General features: G+C 43.4%; 1 protein-coding gene across 3 annotated transcripts in view; it reads right to left on the bottom strand.

Annotated features, from left to right (window-relative positions):
• Nucleotides 1–7050: 7050 nt before the first annotated feature.
• The window catches only part of ITPRID2 (ITPR interacting domain containing 2), a 61368-nt gene continuing 48237 nt past the window's right edge, over nucleotides 7051–20181 (bottom strand). For 2 of the 3 annotated variants that reach the window (XM_001515763.5, XM_029072048.2), the window contains 5 exons: nucleotides 19819–19969; nucleotides 18454–18519; nucleotides 17299–17763; nucleotides 10655–10779; nucleotides 7051–8276 (listed from right to left, as the gene is read on the bottom strand). In XM_001515763.5, coding sequence (XP_001515813.2) covers nucleotides 10669–10779; nucleotides 17299–17763; nucleotides 18454–18519; nucleotides 19819–19969 — 793 coding nt within the window. In that variant the 3' untranslated portion in view covers nucleotides 7051–8276; nucleotides 10655–10668. The remainder of the gene's footprint in view (nucleotides 8277–10654; nucleotides 10780–17298; nucleotides 17764–18453; nucleotides 18520–19818; nucleotides 19970–20181) is intronic. The other variant, XM_007671300.3, reaches the window with a different exon arrangement.

The raw sequence follows: 20181 nt of genomic DNA, 5'->3' as shown, positions 1-20181 counted from the left end.
CAGACGAGCGAAAAATAGCGAGGGACGGGAAGCCAGAGCCTCCAGTCCCTTGGCTGCTCGACTCAGAGGAAGCAGCGTGGCCTAGTAGAGAGAGACCCCCGACCTGGGAATCGGAAAACCTGGGTTTTAATCCCGGTTCCACCACTTGCCTGATGCGTGACCTCGGGCAAGTCATTTCACTTCTCTGGGCCTTGGTTTCCTCATCTATAAAATGGAAATGAAATACCTGTTCTCCCTCTGCCATAGGCCGTGAGTCCCGTGGGGGGTAGAGACCGTATCCAACCTGGCAATCTCGTATCCAAACCCTTGTTTAGTACAGTGTTTGAAACGTTGTAAGCATTTAACAAATATCACAATTTTATTACTCACAGGATTGAGAGGTTGAGAAGGTCCATGACTTGGAGAGGGGAGAGGATGTGGTAACCAAGAACAAAAGAATGACTCTGGGACTCACAAGTGCATGAAACGTTTGGAATTGAATAGTTGTCATCTGTGCATTTGGATCTGTGACCTTTGGTCATTTGATACTCGCCAGACCCTCAGTCCCACAGCACTTATGTGCATATCTATAAATTATTCATATTAACGTCTGTCTCCCTTTCTACACTGTAAGCTCGCTGTGGGCAGGGTACTTCTTTACCAACTCTGTTGCATTATACTCTCCCAAGCACTTAGTACGGTGCTCTGCGCACAGTAAGTGCTTAACAAATATGACTGATCGATTAAGCGCTCAATAAATACCACCGATGATAATGATGATGTTGACCCAGAGAAGGATTGGTCCAACTGACCTGGTCTAAAGAGAGAACGAGTCAGAGTAATAATGATAAAAATGATAATAACAATTGTGTTTTTTCTTAAGTGCTTGCTATGTGCCAGGCACTGTACCAAGCACTGGGGTAGATATCAGTTCATCGGGATGGACACTCATTGTGGGAAGGGAATGTGCCTGTTATATTGTTGTATATTAAGCTTCCAAGCCTGGGAATCAGAGGACGGGGGTTCTAATCCCGGCTCCGCCGCCCGTCTGCTGTGTGGCCTTGGGCAAGTCACTTCATTTCTCCGTGCCTCAGTGACCACATCTGTAGAATGGAAATAGAAATTGTGAACCCCATGTGGGACAGGGCCTGTGTCCAACCCGATTTGCTTTCATCCACCCCAGAACATAGTACAGTGCCTGACATACAGTAAGTGCTTAACAAATAGCACATGTTATTATTGTTGTTATTAGTACTGATTGATTGCTTGACTGATGATAACATCACCCAGAATGCTGTAAGCTCGCTGTGGTCAGGGAATGTGTCTGTTTATTCTTATATTGTAGTCTCCCTAGTGCTTAGTACAGTGCTCTGCACCTAGTAAATGTTCAAGAAGTACGACTGACTGGCTCGCAGCGTGATATAATGGCTCATTGCAGAATGCTGTGTGTGCATGTAGTGTGTTATAACCGCCTCCGACATCAACCTACAGCGGGTTGATGTCATGTGACATAGGCCATAGATTTTCCACGCCTCAGGGAAGCCAAAAGCCCGAGGTCGCCCCTGGGTTGAAGGGTGAGGTTTCCCTGAACAGATTAAGATCTCCGATTGAGTCTCCCATAGAAAATCCCTTTCCAAAATGGCATCCCTGCCTATGGGTAATAATAATTATAATAAGAAATGTGGCATTTGTTAAGTGCTTACTTTGTGCCGGGCACTGTAATAATAATAATAATGATGTTGGTATTTGTTAAGTGCTTACTATGTGCCAAGCACTGTTCTAAGCGCTGGGGGGTGGGGTACAAGGTCATCAGGTTGTCCCACGTGGGGCTCACATCATTCTACTCCAGCTCTGTACTAAGAGCTGGAGTAGACGCAAAGTAATCGGGTTGGACACAGTCCCTGTCCCACATGGGGCTGACAGCCTTCATCTCCGTTCAACAGATGGTTCACACAGCAGACAGGTGGCGGAGCCAGGATCGGAACCCAGGCCCGCGATCTACCCACTAAACCACTCTACCGTGGGGGGTTCCACATTCCCACCCTCTCCCCGCCTGGGTGATTCATCGCCACAGGTTGCCGCCTTTCCGAGAATGCTCCCGAAACTCAAACGACTGTTCGGATGCACCCGGCAACCTCTCGCTTCCCCGGCTTTCCCCGGGCAGCCTTCGGGGCCCTTGGCCGGGGCCACGGTCTGAGCAGGCGTCTGCCCTGGCAGTGGGGCGGACCTGACCGGGCTGCTGAGCCATTAAATATATAAGTCGCAGCGGGTGACTCACCTCCATAAAGTGTGGGAGCGGAGAACCTCCTCCCTTAATCCAGCAATGTCACCCGACGATTGGCAGGTGGCAAGATCCAGAGCGGACTCTTTCGGGGGAATGGGACAGGGACTGTGTCCAACCCAATTTGCTTTTATCCATCCCAGCGCTTGGCCCACTGTGTCCAACCCAATTTGCTTTTATCCATCCCAGCGCTTGGCCCAGTGTCTGGCAGGTAACAAGCGCTTAACACATACTATCATTATTATTATCACTGTGATGATCTCTGAGCCCCAATCCGATCCCCTGCCTTTCCCTTGAACAAATACCACCATTCTCACTCATTCAATCGCATTTATCTAGCGCTTACTGTGTGCAAAGTGCTCGGGAGAGTACAATACAACAATAAACTGACACTTTCCCTGTCTATAGCGGGTTTACGGTCTAGAGTGGGGGAGACAGACATTAATACGAATAAAGAAATGACAGATATGGACATAAGTGCTGTGGGGCTGGGACGGGGGTAAAGAACAAAGGGAGCAGGTCAGGGTGACGCCGAAGGGAGTGGGAGAAGAGGAAAGGAGGGTTTAGTCAGGGAAGGCCTCTTGGAGGAGTTGGGCCTTTAATAAGGCTTTGAATGGTAGGAGAGTAACTGTCAGTCAAGTTTGAGGAGGGAAGGCATTCCAGGGCAGAGGCCGGACGTGAACTAAGCGTCAGTGGTGAGAAAGGTTAGATCAGAGGCACGGTGAGAAGGTTAGCGCTTTTTAAGCGCTTAATGTGTGCAGAGTTGGCAAGAATACACAGATGGGAATTAGACAAGGTCCCTGGGGGTTTTTGACGGGTGTTAGGCATATCTTGCCATCTTATGAATCAGGGAAGGCTTTCAGACTGTAAGGTCTTTGCGGGCAGGGATCATGTCTTCCAACTCTATTATATTCTCCCAAGTGTTTAATACAGAGCGCTGCACAAAATCAGCACTCAGTACACACTACTGACTGATTGATGCCTCGTGGTTTTGGCTTGTTGGGGCAATTAGGAATGAAGGGAAGGAAGTGGAGATCTGACAGTCGGGAGGTAGAAGGACAAGAGAGAGAGGGAAACAATAAAAGATGAAGAAAAAAGTCTGCTCAATTGATCAGAGAGAGAGAGAATGAGGGAAAAGAAAGAGAATCTGTGCAGGTAGAGAATGGCAAAAACCCAAGGACAACTGGAACAGACAGCAGGGGAGAGCTGGTTTTGGGGAAAAGGAATGAGGTCATTGTGGACACGGGGAAAATCCAGTGCTTTGGACTCTTCGTGAAGCAGATTGGAAAAGAGGGACAAATATCTCAAAAGTATATTCTTTCTGGAATTGGCGGGGGAGACATTTTAGAGAGTGAGAATTATGTAGTGGGGCAATTTTGCTAAAGGGGTGAATATTCATGCCCATATGCAACAGAAAGGATTGACTCTAATGTGGGAATAAACCTAGAAGTGGGGTGGCATCCATATTACCACAAACGGCGCGTTCAGAAAACTCGTCGTTCAAACGCACCCAATCGCAGAGATTAGCATTCAGGGGCATTTCCCCGCATATCTTTAAACTCCACTGCAACCCCTACATCTGTAATTTATTTTAGTGAGTTTCTCCCCCCCCCAGATTGTAAATTCCTCCGAGGCAGAATCGGGTCTACTGCATTCTCCCACGTACTTAGTACGGTGCTCTGCACCAAGTGCTCAAAAAACCCAGTAATATATGAAGTATTAGTTATGCTTACTACGTGCCGGGCACTGTACTAAGTCCTGGGGCAGATATGAGATAATCAGGTCAGACACAGTCCACATCCCACGTGGGGTTCAAAGTCTTAACCTCTATTATATAGATGAGGAAACTGAGGCCCAGAGAGGTGAAGCGACTTGCCCAAGGTCACACAGCGGACCGACTCCCAGGCCCGTGCTCTTTCCACTAGGCAACACTGCTTCCCTGATCGATGGGTCAACTGAGCCTCAGAACTCCATGCCGATAGTGGGTCGATCGCGTATAATTTTCCATTCCCATTTGAGGATGTTATTGAGCTAAATCTCAAAACTGAAAGGGGCTAAGCTTATAGGGAAGAAAATGATCTCCTGAAGGGAGTGAACAATTTCCTCAGTTAGTCACTTTGGGCGACCTTAATGGAGTTCAAAGGAAGGAAGGCTGCATAATACAGCCATCCACTTTTTAATGTTCCCATAAACAAGGATGACAGAGAAAAGGATCGCTCGCTACAATTTTTCCATTTCATCCCGTGAGGTTCTCTCTCTGGAAAACATCAACAGAGCCTGGGTCTGGCACCACAGGTGGAGATGAGGTGGTTTAAAAAGGGATGCAATCGGACGAGCGTTTAATTCTGGCCGACAGAACCAACTTGCGGGCACATCAGAAAGCACGCTCCTCACAAAGACCGAACCAATTCCAAATCTGTGCCTGTTTCAACATAAGCTTCCACTCGTAAAATGTGGGCGGAGCATAGTTTTTTCAACTACCTTTTGGACACGGACTTTACACGGCAATCGTTTCTTCCAATTGAAAGTTGCTCAGGTGACTACAAGGAAGTCAGATGAAATAATCTTACTTCCTTATTCTAAGAGGAATTTGCCAATATTCGTTTGTATTGATGTGTTGGTTCCCAGTCTTGATCTACTTCTTTCCCAGTCAACAGACTACTCATATATAAATATTATATATATATATATGTTAATATATATGTATGGATATATAAATAGATATATAAATATATATCTATACATATATATTAACATGTATATATATACATATACATACACATGTTAATTCCCTTAAAGCAATTTTATTACCATCACATTGGATCAACTTTCCTAACAAAGTAGCCCTCGGCTACTTTGGAGCTAAAGATGAGGAGGAACTAGATACCTTTCATTGGTGATTTAGGACAGAAGATATTTACATTTTTCTCTCCTTAACTATATCCGTGTTTCTCTTCTTACTCTGAATTCTATTTCAAAGATGCAATGTGACAGTGTAAAGAGCACAGGCCTCTGGAAGTTAGGAGATGGGGGTTTTAGATCCGGCTCTGCCACCTTCCTGCTGCGAGACCTTGGACAAGTCACTTAACCTCTTTGTGCCTCGGTTTCCTCTTCTGTAAAACGGGTAAAAAATACCAGTTCTCCCCACCACGGACTGTGAATCCTGGGAGGGCTCTGATGATCTTGTATCTATCCCGGCATCTGAACATAGTAAGTGCTTGATAGATACCGTCATTATGAGAAGCAGCACGATCTAGTGGCAAGAGCACGGGCTTGGGTGTCAGAGGATGAGGGTTCTAATCCGGTTCCAGCACTTGTCAGCTGTGTGACCTTGGGCCAGTCACTTCATTTCTCTCTGCCTCAGTTCCCTCATCTGTAAAATGGGGATTAAGACTGTGAGCCCCATGTGGGACATGGAATGTGTCCAACCATATTACCCTGTATCTACCCCAGGACTTAGAACATCGCTTGGCACATAGCACACGCCTAACAAATACCATAATTATTATTATTATTACTCAGTCCACCGAAGGGACTGTAATTCTTTGGTTCTTTCCTACAGAAGCCCAGCAACCCCTAGACGACAGAACTATAATAATGACAATGATAATCATAATAACAAAAATGGTACTTGTCAAGCACTTGCTAGGTGTCAAGGACTGTTCTACACACTGGGCTGAATAAAAGATAATCAGGTGTGATGCAGCTTGTTGTGGGCAGGGAATGTCACTGTTTATTGTTGTATCGCACTTTCTCAAGTGCTTAGCACAGTGCTTCGCACACAGTATGCGCTCAATAAATACGACTGAATGAATGCAGTCCCTGTTCCATAGGGGACTATATGGAAGACCCAATTCCTCTTCGCAGAGGGGAGGACACATGGGGAAAATGAGGGCGTAGTCAGGGATGGCATCTTGGAGGAGATGTGATTTTCATAAGCAGCGTGGCTCAGCGGAAAAAGCCCGGGCTTTGGAGTCAGAGGTCATGGGTTCGAATCCCAGCTCTGCCACTTGTCAGCTGTGTGACGGTGGGCAAGTCACTTCACTTCTCCCTGCCTCGGTTCCCTCATCTGTAAAATGGAGATGAAGACTGTGAGCCTCACGTGGGACAACCTGATGACCCTGTACCTACCCCAGCGCTTACAACAGTGCTCTGCACACAGTAAGTGCTTAACAAATACCAACATTATTACCCTAGGGGAGTGAGTACACTGCAATACCTCCTTCCTAAAGGAACTTATTCCAGTCCGTACCCCAAAGCTAGGGCTACGTCCACCAACTCCCAGACTCCCATTCTGCTCCTAATTCCCTCTGTTACCCAGAATCCTCTATCCCCTAATGCTCACAAACTCTAGTGCAAACCAAAGAGGACTGGGAATCAAGAGACTGGAATTCTTACCTGAGATGCACCTGCCTTGGGCAAGTCACTGTGTCTCTTTACCTCTTTTTCTCTCTCTAGGAAGGTCAGCAGTTGAGGTGGAAATAGAGTCACCTATCATGTCATTAAAATCCCCATTTTAGTATTCGGATCCAGTGATTCAAGGTCTTTTTGGTCAAAAAAAAATCTCTCCTACTTTTTTTTTTAATGATATTTCTTAAAGCGCTTACTATGTGTCAGACCTTGTACTAAGTGCAGGTTGGACACAGTCCGAGTCCTATATGACCCATGTTCCATATGTCACAGATGAGGTAACTGAGGCACGGAATAGTTAGGTGACTTCCCCAAGGTCACGCAGCAGATGGCCTAAATTCTTCTCGTATTTTTAGTAAAGAAAATCACTAAAAGTGGACTTAGGCAAAATAAATACTTTATTGTTTTAATATATAATATATATTTTAGAAATCAGCCCTTGTGTATATAGTCCAAACACATTTATAAATGTTTAAAGTACATTTCTTTCCAAGAATATTGTTATTTCTTCAATTATTTTTGATTAAGAACTCAATTCAACAGATGAGCTGGAAGCCGTTAACCCTTAAAGACAAATCCCAAGAACACTTAAATGGCACTTTACACATCTATTGGAGCACATACAAAGCCAAATAAAAAAAGAGGCCCTTTTTGTTCCAATATTTCTATTGTAACAAATACATTTTCCCTAGACTTGACTAAAATAAATCCACCGTGAGGGGAAAAAAAAATCTAAATTACTTTCATTTCCCCTACGATACAGCACAGATGTCCATCCATTTAAAGTCACACAAGGCTCACAACTTCGACAACATGAATCCATTTATTTTATCTGAGACAGAAGAGGAAGCTTCTCTTAATATAATAGAGAAGTATAACCAAGGCACAAGATATATAGTGTTTAAAATAAGGCACATTTCCAGGAAAAAAAACACAGAACAAGCATAATAAAATTAGTCTTAATTGTCTTGTGCACAGAGCTAAGGTTTACAGTGTAAGAACTTTAAGTAGTTTTACATACTGCCACGCTGTTATACGTCACTTCCCCAAGAATCGACAGCAATTTTTACAACAGAATTATTTCCTTTTTCTCGGAGGTGACATTTAGTAACAGCCATGGAAAGATCATTGATTGTTTCAAGCTCTCCAAAAAGAAAAAAAAAATCAGTTATTGCACAGTAAATACCTCATAGAGGTCAGTGTTTTAAGAAGCCAGGCTGAAGAAGTATGTTATTCATAAGTTGGTTAGGTCTGGACGTCTTCAAGTTTGAAAACATATCTCGACAAGAAAACATGAAAAACATCGACATACAAATAAATATTAGGGTTTCAAATTGCCACAGTTCTCTTGATAGTTTAGAAAAGCAATAATATGAGAAAGGTGCCTAAAATGTTATGAAGAGTTAAAAAAATAAAATAAGATACGCATCGTAGGAATCAACATTGTATACAGTAGCCCATCGTAGGAATCAACATTGTATACAGTAGCCCATCTTAGCAGCAATAGTGAGTGTCTCGAAGCCAAAGAAACGACAACTTGACGGTTTGGTCAGTTCTCCACATCTCCATTCCGACATTCCACAGTTCCTCTGGACCACATTACATCCTTTAAGAAAATCATTTCCATCAATCAGTGGAATTTACTGAGCGTCCCCCCAGTGCAGAGCACTGTACTGAGCGCCTGAGAGAAAACCACACCATCAAGACCCACGCCCCTTGCTCCTAAGGAAGTTTTGATTGGTATCTTCCTTCCCCAATGTTTCAGCAAAAAAGGGTGGAAATGCTCTCTGCCCGAACAAAAAAAAAGTTCAAGAAACAGTCCCATAGAGACCTATTCTGATCTCTGGATTATAGGTCACTGGCTGTCTCCTATTCCATCCTACGCTCGCCTACATAGAGGAAGTGCAGTGGTAATTTATAAGTTCTTGGAACCCACGTGCTTTTAATGGTGGGAGCGGTACCCAGCCACGTTAGCTAACCAGGGATAGGGTGATTTGCTGTCGGTGGACCAGGAAGACCAGGCTGAAATACAGGGTGGGATCATGTAGGCAAGGCAGTTTGCCTTAGAACACCATCCTGTGCCTGCCTCCTAATTAATCTAGGCAACAGGAATACTGACAGTCCTGCTTTCCACCCACCCCCTTCCTTCCTCTCTCTCTCCCTCCCTCTCAGCCTTCCTTTCTTCCCTTCCTCTTCCCATCAACCCTTCCTCTCTCTTTCTCCCTTCCTCCTTTTCTTTCTCCCTCCCTTCTTTTCTTTCTCCCTCCCTACCTTCCTCTCCCTCCCTCCCTCCCTCTTACTCCCTCTCCCCTTCCCTTGCTCTCTCTTCCTTCCAGCCTCTCTGCCTTCCTCTCTCCCTCTTTCTCTCCCTCCATTCCCCTTCTCCTCCCCCTCCTTTCCTCCCTTACTCCCTCTCTCCATTTCCCCTCTCCAGCCCATCAGGGCTCAGGAGTCTCAGCTGAGACCCCAAGGTGATTTCTCCCTGCCAGTCAAGCAGATATGCTGACATAAGAGTTCCTGGAATAGGTTGAGGGAGGGATCCAAGTTATGTGGATCTGAAAACGTTCATCATTTTCCTGCCCCGTTCAATCGCTGCTAACCCTTGCCTGGCACAGAGGCTCAACGTGACCCGTGCTGTCAAAGCCCGATTTTTCTATTGAAAAACAATCTTTACAAAACAGACTTGACCTGTGCAGACAAGACTCATCTTCTGGAGGTCAGCAACAACAATTACAAGGATGATGTCACGGTTGCTTGCATCAGAACACTAGACTCAGGACCTTGTTCATGAATTGTTATTATGTTGCATCCTCTCGTGTGCTCCATATGGGGCTTTGCACCCAGTAAGTGCTCAATAAATACGCTTGAATTAACAAGTTCTGCTAGACGCTGAGGTCTCTGTAACTCATTTCCAAAGGCTGGACCCAAAACGACCTAGGCTTGCTTCTCCTGGAATGTGGAGACTAAGTACCTGATGAACCCTGCGTTTATTTACTTATTTATTCATCTATTTATTTATATTAATGTCTGTCTCCTCTCCAGACTGAGAGCTCATTGTGGGCAGGAATATGTCTGTTTATTGTTATACTGTACTGTCCCAAGTGCTCAGTACAGTGCTTCGCACATGGTAAGCGCTTAATAAACACAATTTAATTAATTAATTCATGAATAAACGACCACTCAGGTTATTGTAAACGGTTCTCAATCCATGCCTGCGGACAAGCGTTTCTTCCAACACTGCATCGTGTTCTACCGAGATCAATGTGCACTGTCAGAATATCCCTGAGTCCTTACAGAACCTATGCAGTTTTTTGGTTTGTTTCTTTGTTTTGCATAGGGATTTGATAATTGACAATTGATAGAAATTCAACTCTTTGGGAGATTCTCAATTATCATTTGAATGATAATGTTATTACAAGCAAGGTCATCAGGACTTTGACATCACCGTACACTATTTTTCCCTTTCGCAAATTATTCCGAATGCAAGCCGATGAGACCAGAAACATGCTATCAAAATCTGCCACTTGAAAATGGTAACATTAAACATTTAATGCTGTAAAGTCCATAAAGTACTGATTAGGTAAAGAAATGACTGTACACCCCAGACATGTCAAAACATAAACTACATGGAAAAAAATGAAAAGATGCAGGGAATTGGTTTATCCCTGCCTACCAGTAATTATATTCCAAATAATTCGTTATGATGGTAAACTACATGAGGGCAAGTCCCCTTTTTTATAATTCCCGGTGACTCCCCAAACACGTCCATCATTTATTTCAGTAAAGAAGAACAATACAGGCCTTAAAAATAAGCCCGGAGACCAGAAACTCAATTGTATCAAACTGTGGAACAGGGAATGTCTGGTTCTTGTTGCACTGTACTCTCCCAAGCGCACAGTAGAGTTCTTCGCATACAGTTAAGTGCTCAACCAATTCGATTGAATGAATGAATGAACGAAAGATCCGTTAAAAAAAAAAAATTACCTGTTCAACCAATTTCATGGCTTTGGGTCCTGCTTAGCACTAGTAGTTCTACTTGGGGAAGAAACAGCTGCTAAAAGTCCACTGACAATTTCCCGTCTGATCTCCCCTACAATAGAATCTTTAATCTAGAAGAGAGAGAGAGAGAGACAAGGATCAGAACCATCAGATCCTAAAATAACTTATTTTTAACAAGTCCAAAGAATGATTTCAAACACAGGCTTTCTGATCAAGTATCCTTAAAAGTTAGACCCACTAGACCCACTATTTACAAATGCCATTATTTGCCAGATGCCATTATTTACAGATTTTCTAATCCAGAGAATTAAAGTCGTCAGAGCTGACCCTTCCCCGTAGCACGGTCCTGGAAATGCACATCTTTTTTTAAAACAGCAAGTTAAAACATCAGAGTCTCCTGAGGATTTTTTATTATTGTACATCGTAGCTATCTATGTGATCTTTAAAAAGGCATGTGAAACCCAATCTCAGACAGTGAGGCATCGCCATAGGGAGCTGGGAAAGAAGAGGAGACATCAGACCAGCCTGGTGTGTACCAGTCAAGATTTGGAATAACTCTTTCAAGACTAGGATGCCAGATGACTATGATACCAAGAGATAACAATAATAATAATAATTATGGCATTTGTTAAGCGCTTACTATGTGCAAAGCACTGTTCTAAGCGCTGGGGGGGGGATTCAAGGTGATCAGGTTGTCCCACGTGGGGCTCACAGTCTAATCTCTATTTTACAGATGAGGTAACCAAGGCCCAGAGAATTAAGTGATTTGCCCAAAGTCACACAGCTGCCAAGCGGCAGATGTGGGATTAGAACCCATAACCTCTGACTCCCAAGCCCATGCTCTTTCCACTAAGCCACGCAGCTGGTTCTACTGGTGACCAACGCAGCAGCGTACAAGGGGTGAACAGTGTCCTTGACTGTAAACTCCTTGTGGGCAGGGAATGTGTCTACTTACTCTGCTGCTCTGTACTCTGCTAAGCGCTTGGTTCATTCATTTATTCATTCATTCACATTTATTGAGCGCTCACTGTTTGCAGAGCACTATACTAAGTGCTTCAAAGAGTACAATATAACAATAAACCGACACATTCTCCATCCACAAGGAGTGCTCTGCATCTACTTTAAGAGCTCAATAAATACCATTGATTGACTGATTGAACATTATAAATGAACAGGGTGGAAAGGATTATTCATTCATTCATTCAATAGTATTAATTGAGCGTTTACTATGTGCAGAGCACTGTACTAAGTGCTTAGAATGTACAAATCGGTAACAGATAGAGACAGTCCCTGCCATTTGACGGGCTTACGGTCTAATCGGGGGAGACGGACAGACAAGAACAATCGCAATAAAGGGCCACTGGTCTTTTAGCCAAACTACACACAGACAGGCTCTCACCATCCTGTATATATGCGTTTGGTCATGTTGTTTACTCAATTTCAATTACAGATCTCAATTCATCCGTACTTTGAGTATGTTTCACCTTGACGATGAAAACGGTCTCTGTTACACGCTTACTTTGCATTAAGCATTGTATAAAACACTGGGGTAGATGCAAGATGCAACTCCTGTGGGACTGTATGCTATAAATACTCACACGTTACACTTGACCCCTGGTTTATGGCTTCTTTTGTGTCACACAACCCTAAATCTAAGAATCAATATGCTTTTCAAACTGTGTCTGACTACACTCTCTTTTCCTCCAAATTCAGGTTCCAAGTACATAAAATACAATTAACTGCTTTCTGATTAGAATCTGCTGTGGTCTGTAGTAGGAAAAAAACCAAAAAACAAACTCAAATGGCTTTTTAATTAAATATTTTGACTAAAAGACAGTGAAGAATTTATGAAGAGATTAGAGTTTTACATCCTTCAACGCCTTCCATTGTCTTGGTGAACTGTCCTACATTCCTTTGTGTTTACATAACCAAGTGATAATGTAAGGCAACTGAAGCAAGACAATCAACAGAGAATTTACCCTTTGCTTTTACTGAGAGATCATTTAAGCTCTAAACCATTAGCGGCAAAAGAGTCTCAACTCGGTTAACTGTTTATAACCCAGAACTGAAGATATACCTAATCGGGTCATCTATTGATTGGTGTGAGATAACCATCCTCTGTGTTTTTTAATAGAGGTGATAAAACACTATCATTCACTCGATAAACTATAAAGACATGCTCCAAAGATACAATTATAAATATCAGAGGGGGAAAATAAGAATCGTTGTGTGGTGGGGGAAGATGTACTTGCCATTATTAAAAGAAAAACTGAACAATCTGGTTGAATACACATCTCCTTTATCATTGGAAAGGATAGATATCCCCAGTGTTCTTCTTGAACAGATCAAATGATGGATAGGTTTATCAAGCCCTTCCTCCCCAAGATATAGCATCACCTTCTAAATGCCCCTTTGCAAACATTTAGAAATGTCCACTTCCTAAAATAGACTGATAGTGCTTTCCCAAATTAGCACCGGAGATACCACTCTCATCTAGCTTTTAAAAATTCTAACATTTCCATGCCTTCCTGTCGGCCCTAACCATTTCCTAAAATGATCCTAAGTACATCCTGAGTACATTACAATTGAAGTATTTCCAAAAATGACCTTTTATTCTTCGGTAATAAGTCGGAGAGGGACAAAGTTACACAGATGCAGTACAGGACCCTAGATATTTGATAGAACGGATACTGTCGCCGCCTATATTCATAAATCAATCACATTTATTGAGCACTTGCTATGTACAGAGCATTGTACTAGGCCCTTGGAGAGTACAATACGAGAGACTCGGTAGACACGTTCCCTGTCCACCATGATATTAGTGAAACAGATTCGAGCACGCCAATAATTTCATTTCTCTTCTTCTAAATTTCAAATTGTACACACACAGCTCCTTTGAGCTTTCAAATGTTTCAGAAATTCATTTGAAAACTCAGGAAGCAGTGGGGTCTAGAGGAGGGAGCCCGAGCCTGGGAATTGGAGGACTTGGCTTCTAATCCCGACTCCATCACTTGCCCGCTGTGTGACCCTGGCCAAGTCCCTTAACTTGTCTGGGCTTCAGTTTCCTCATCTGTAAAATGGCAATTTTAATACCCGTTCTTCCTCCTTTTTAGACTCGGAACTCCAAGAGGGACGGCGACTGTGTCCAACCTGATTGTCCTTTAACTATCCCAGTACTTAGTGTAGGCCTCGGCACCCAGAGAACGCTTAACAAATACCACATTTAGGACTATTTTTCAAATGCATTTGTTATGGACTTGATTATCATAGAGCCCAGAAGCTTTCAGTTGGCCCCATAACACACATGTGAAAACACGTCGACATGTTTTTCTACAAAAACGTCAGGCCATGCTTCCCTCTCCTCAAGAACCTCCAGTGGTTGCCCATCTGATTCTGCAAAGAGAAACAGCTCGACATTGGCTTTAAGACATTCAATCACCTTGTCCCCTCCTACCTCACCTCGCTAGCTACTCTCTTACTACAATCCAGCCGGCACAATTTGCTCCTCTAGTGCTAACCTTCTCACTGAACCTCGATCTCATCTTTCTCGCCGCCGACCTCTTGCCCACATCCTGCCTCTGGCCTGGAACGCCCTCCCTCCTCATATTCGACAGACAGTGACTCTCCCTCTCCCTTCAAAGACTTATTGAAGACGCATCCCCTCTCAAGAGACCTTCCCTGAGTAATTGCTCCATTCCTCTTCTCCTTCTCCCTTCTGCGTCACTCTGACTTGCTCCCTTTATTCATCCTCCCTCTCAGCCCTACGACACTTATGTCCATATCTATAATTCATTTCTTTATATTAACGCCGGTCTCCCCCTTCTAGACTGTAAGTCGTTGTAGGCAGGGAATGTGACTGCTATATTGTACCCTCCCAAGCGCTTTATTACAGTGCTCTGCACACAGTGTGTAACAGTGTTCCCTAGTGGAAAGAGCCCAGGCCTGGGAGTCACAGGACCTGGGTTCTAATCCCGGCTTTGCCACTTGTCTGCTGAGTGACCTTGGTCAAGTCCCTTCACTGGGCCTCGGTTACCTCATCTGGAAAATGGAGATTCAGACTGTGTGTGCCACATGGGACACAGACAGTGACCAACATGATTACCTTGTACCTACTCCAGCGCTAGAACAGTGCCTGGCATAGAGTAAGTCCTTATCAGTGCTTAACAAATATCACTGATTTATGGATTAGTAACATCTTTTTATTTTTAAAAATAACAAAAATGTGGGATTTCAGAGAAAAGGTTGCCTGAATCTCACTGCCATCTCCTTGTAGGATAACGTCCCTCAGTCAATCCATGGTATTTACTGGGGACTTACTGTGTGCAGAGCACTGGGCTTAGTGCTTGGGAGAGTGCAATACAATAGAGCTGCTAAACATGGTCTTTGCCCACATGGAGCTTACCCTCCACAGCCCCTTCACGAGATACAAAATAATTTCTTCGGTGGTGTGAATGAAATTCCAGTCCAGTTTAGGCAAACCATGCCATTTTATAAAGCAAAACAAAGTGTCTTCTACCGGGCTGCACAAGTAAATCAAAAGTCACAGACCCCGCATCGATAACTCAATGAGGCAAAGAAGAATTCCCTTCCAACAATGCAACTAGTGTTCAGCATCTTGACATTCAACACTGCGGTTATTCTCTTGTGGGGGGAAAAGGTCCACTTATCCTAAATAGCCTTTTTTATACCAGCATAAAGTTTCTGACCAGCGTTAGATATGTCATAATCCATCCAAACATATTCTGAGACACTATGTGCTCTTTTTTTCCCCTCTCAACATAAGGTCAGGCAGATCTAGAGAGGGGGTGGAATTTTCGGTCTAATAAAGGCTCAGTGACTGTGACCAATGCATCAAAAATGCATTCTAAAAGCGCATCTTTTAATGCTCTGTCCCGGAAATTGAATTCCTCTGCATTAATGCAATGCTAAGCATGAAATCACTTTTTTTTTTTTCAGTTTAGCCCATGTGACGTTACTTCTGCATATAAAAGCATGCCAGACACGGTGTACCTGGCAGGTATTCATTAAGAAAACTTCCCCAAATATTTCTGCCAAAGGTCTTAATCCTCACCTGCAGACCTGTTCCCCTTTCAGGCTTGAATCTCCCTCCCTGAATGGAGCCTTTGTTAAGCAGGATAAATGGCCAGTAAACACTGGGAGGGTGGGATAAGTGGAATTTGCTTAATAGCTGATTCATAGCATTAAGAGTCCTACACATTTTTATGCCAAAGGAACAGAAAAGGCCCTTATATGGCCACTCTAGAACAGTGGATTTAAAATTGGGTAAATTATCAACGAAGCAAAGGTATATATTGAGCGCTTAATGTCTATCAGGTGGACTCTGTTGAGAACTTTCCCTTGCATTCTTGCATTCAGGGAAGCAGTGTGGCCTAGTGGAAAGAGCCCGGGCCTGAGAATCAGAAGACTTGTGTTCCAATCCCAGCTTCGCCATGAACCTGCTGTGTGACCTGGGGCAAATCACTTAACTTCTCTCTGTTTCAGGTTCCATATTAGACTGTATTAGATTAGACTGTAAGCCCGTCAAAGGGCAGGGACTGCCTCTGTTGCCGACTTGTCCATTCCAAGCGCTTAGTACAGTGCTCTGCACATAGTAAGTGCTCAATAAATACTATTGAATGAATGTCAGCAGAAGGAGGATTCAATTCCCCCTCTCCCTCTTACTTAGACTGTGAGCCCATGTGGGACCCAATTATCTCGTATCTACCCCAGTGCTTAGGAGAGGGCTTGGCACCCAGTTGAGCACCTCACTACTACTAATAATAATAATGTTGGTATTTGTTAAGCGCTTGCTATGTGCAGAGCACTGTTCTAAGTGCTGGGGTAGATACGGGGTAATCAGGTTGTCCCACGTGAGGCTCACAGTTAATCCCCATTTTACAGATGAGGTAACTGAGGCCCAGAGAAATGAAGTGACTTGCCCACAGTCACACAGCTGACAAGTGGCAGAGCCGGGAGTCGAACTCATGACCTCTGACTCCGAAGCCCAGGCCCTTTCCACTGAGCCACGCCGCTCTACAATTCAACAGATTAATTTGTACATACAGACTTTCCAATAATATGCAATTCCCATTTTTACCCAGCACTGTGGTCATGACTTCCCCAGATGTGAAAGATCAAAAGTACCGAAAGGTCTAGTTCTATAAGCTTGTTTTGAATACTTTTGTGGATTCTACAGAAAAATACAACAAGCTGAATCCTTTAAGATTTGGTAAGCTCTGTCTTCAAAGTCAGTTTACCTAAGTCACAGCTCATTTCACATGGCCTGTGGTAAAATGTACTCTGTCAGATATCTAATGTGCAGTATTTAGAACTGGATGAATCAGCTGCATTGAAAACAACGATGGGTTCAATGATCTGACACCTTATTTAGAAAAAAGAAAATACCACCCTTCATCTTTAAAGGAGCAATACTCGGAGAGAGAAACTATTTAGTCAATGAAGACACAGCCTGAAAATCTTCTAAGAAGTGTTCCCACGTGTGCTGACTGAAGACTTCCCTCAGCAAGAGGAGGTTAAAAACACAAATAATAGTTTCCCGACTGCTCACGTTACTCCCGACTAGAAGCGACGACAGCAAAATTATACCGTGAAGACGCAGATGTACTCACTTCCCGTATGACTTGTTGCAACTCATCTTGCTCGATGCTTTTCTGGATTTCCTCAGCCATTGGCGTCAAAGAGACCTTTGCTCGTTTTTGTTCCATCTCAGATTTAGACTCCGCGGATCCTGCCGCCGCCTCAGCTCCTCCTGTTCCCTCGGAATTTTCGGGATCCTGAGCGGATTGTCCGGGGCTTGCCCGGGAAGGGGCAGTTGGCGTTAGGGCCACGGAGGCTCGGAATACCTTCTTGCCTGGCACCGAATGGGTCTTGGTCTTGCCAGGTGAATCGACACAAGTCACGCCACCTCTTCTATTCGGCTGAGACGGACCAGAACAGACTGAAGAAGAATCCGAGGTTGCTTGGGAGAAAACGGATTCCGAACCTTCGGCCGGAGGGATTTCGATCCCCAGCTCTCCCAGACCCAAACCGAGTTCGGACCTCAAAAATGACTGCTCTCGCATCAGTTCGGTGACCTAGAGATTCAGAGAAATCAAATCATTCTTCTCTTCTGAAATTATGCTTGCCACTCTGTGATTATCACCTTAAAAGAACAAAGGTGGGGAGGGGGGGCAAAGATCCCTAACAGTGCAGAATCACATGCACATCTGTAGTAGGCATATCTGTGAATGATTATACATCATTTTCTTTATGAGATAAATGAAGTGTTCACAATTCAATAAAAGCTGACAAAGGCAAAATAAAGCCAGTAAAATATAGCATTATGAATATCATGTCTCATGGGATTTGTCTTCGGATTGGATACACGCATCCTGAAATATGATTTGAAAAACGCAACACCTCCACCTTCAGACTGTTTCCTTCTTCGCAATGAATGCAAGATTTCAAAGGAAAATCAGATTATTCATGAGATGGGTAATTCTTTGAATTCCACACCCACTCTAAGGTAGATCCAGCTCTAGACTAAACTTATTCTTTATTAATCCCTCTTTCATTGAGGATAAATTACTTCTCTACCAAACCGAGAGGGCTAACATACCTTCCAAAGTGCCTCACTTGAAACCTAAAAAGATTTTTCACTCACTGACAGAATTTAGTTATGTATATTTTAATGACTATTTCATCGACATTCTAAAAGCTCTAAATTGAAAATATCATCGTCTTGAATCATCCCCTTCCCCAATGATTTAAAAGCAGACTCTTACTGGTTCCATTACATTCAATGGAGAAGGGCATGACAAGTTATCGGTGCTTCTACTTCCATACATTCCCTGGAAGAGTAAGAAAAATTAAAAGGTTTTTTTTTTAAAAAAAAATTTAGACAGTCTATAAAATTTTAAAATCAATTGGCTAAGTAACATTCTCCAGCAGCCTTATCTGTCAAAGATGACACCCTCAACTTCCATAGACTTGCAACAAACTGGTGCAGTTTGTGACAGAAAATGCATGTTAGATATCATTTTGATTGTACTGATATGGATGAACCTATGCTTCTCAACAGATCAGGGTCCCTTCCATTAATAATGAAAGAAAATTGGACATGCAAATGGACTTAGATATGAGACACAACAAATGTGAATGCTATATTATCCTGCTTTCTTTACATTTATCAAATTCCTAGTAATACACAGGGAGACACTTGACCTTTTCTCCCACAGTACTGAGAATATTACGTTACTGAGTGAATTAGAGGTGCTGGTTAGAATCAGAGTGAATCCAATGATATCCAACTACCTCTAAGATATGGATCACTGTAAGCTTGGACAGTGAGAAATATAAAGACAAAGAAGCAGTTCATTGCTTTTCCACGGCGTCGCCTACGTACATGCAGTAGACATCAAGTTTTAGTGGGATTGTATGGCATGACAAAGCATTTCTGAAGTTGAACAACAAAAGAAAAAATTAGTCTTTGATGACGGAAAATAGGAGTGAGAGCAGAGAAAAAGGTCTGAAAAGTTTCATCTCTTGAACAAGGTCCACTTAGACAACTAAGGAGAGAACCAACAGGCTCCACGATGAATGATATTCTGGCAGTTCTGAAGGCAACAGGAGAAAGTTGTTGCATTGCAAACGACAGGGAGAGGAATGAACAAAATGTAAAAATGTGAAGCAAAAATAAGAGGACTCAAGGTTAGTACAGAGGAAGTGAACAAATGAGGAGACTCACTAAAGAGTAAGTAAAAACTGAACGAAATATCGGTTCCTGGGGCTCACCATAATTACATACAAAATTTACTTATATCGCAGTTCATTTCTCCATTTTTTGAGGTTTGAATCCGGGTAATGGAGAACAAGAATTGAGCCTCCTGCCCCATTGTCTCCCCCTCTAGACTGTAAACTCACTGTGAGCAGTAAACACATCTACCAATTCTGTTGCAGTATCTTCTCCTAAGTACAGTGCTCTGCACACAGTGAATACTCAATAAGTACCACTGGTGATTGTTTCAACTTTCAAAAGAGAAAGTGGGATAGGAAGAATTTCTGATAAAATCGACTAACATCTGCAAAGGAATTCCACATCTCAGTGCAGCTAGACATCTGACGCAAATCAAAGAAAATGCAATACACACCATCAGAGTGGGAGACCGGTAGGGCGAAGATACACGCACAGTACGGAGTTGCTCCTCCAGACCGAGTAAACGCTCTTCTAACTGCAGTTCTAGGTCCTGGAGCTCCATGCGGACTGAATTCCTCAAGCTCTGGAGTTGATCAACTTCATATCTAGAAGCAATTATGAGGGAGCGGGGTGGAGAGAGGGGAGTTTGCAGGTTACGCTGGTTTGCAGCACCCTCGTGCAACAGTATGACAAGAAGCAGCACGGTGTAGTGGATAGAGCACGGGCCTGGAAGTTATGAGGACCTGGGTTCTAATCCTGGCTATGGCACTTGTCTGCTGTGTAACCTTGGGTGACTCACTTAACTTCACTGTCCCTC

Source organism: Ornithorhynchus anatinus, chromosome 9 (assembly GCF_004115215.2).
Source record: "Ornithorhynchus anatinus isolate Pmale09 chromosome 9, mOrnAna1.pri.v4, whole genome shotgun sequence".
NCBI lineage: Eukaryota > Metazoa > Chordata > Mammalia > Monotremata > Ornithorhynchidae > Ornithorhynchus > Ornithorhynchus anatinus.
Note: the sequence above shows the minus strand (reverse complement) of the source record. Positions and strands in the feature narration are given on the sequence as shown.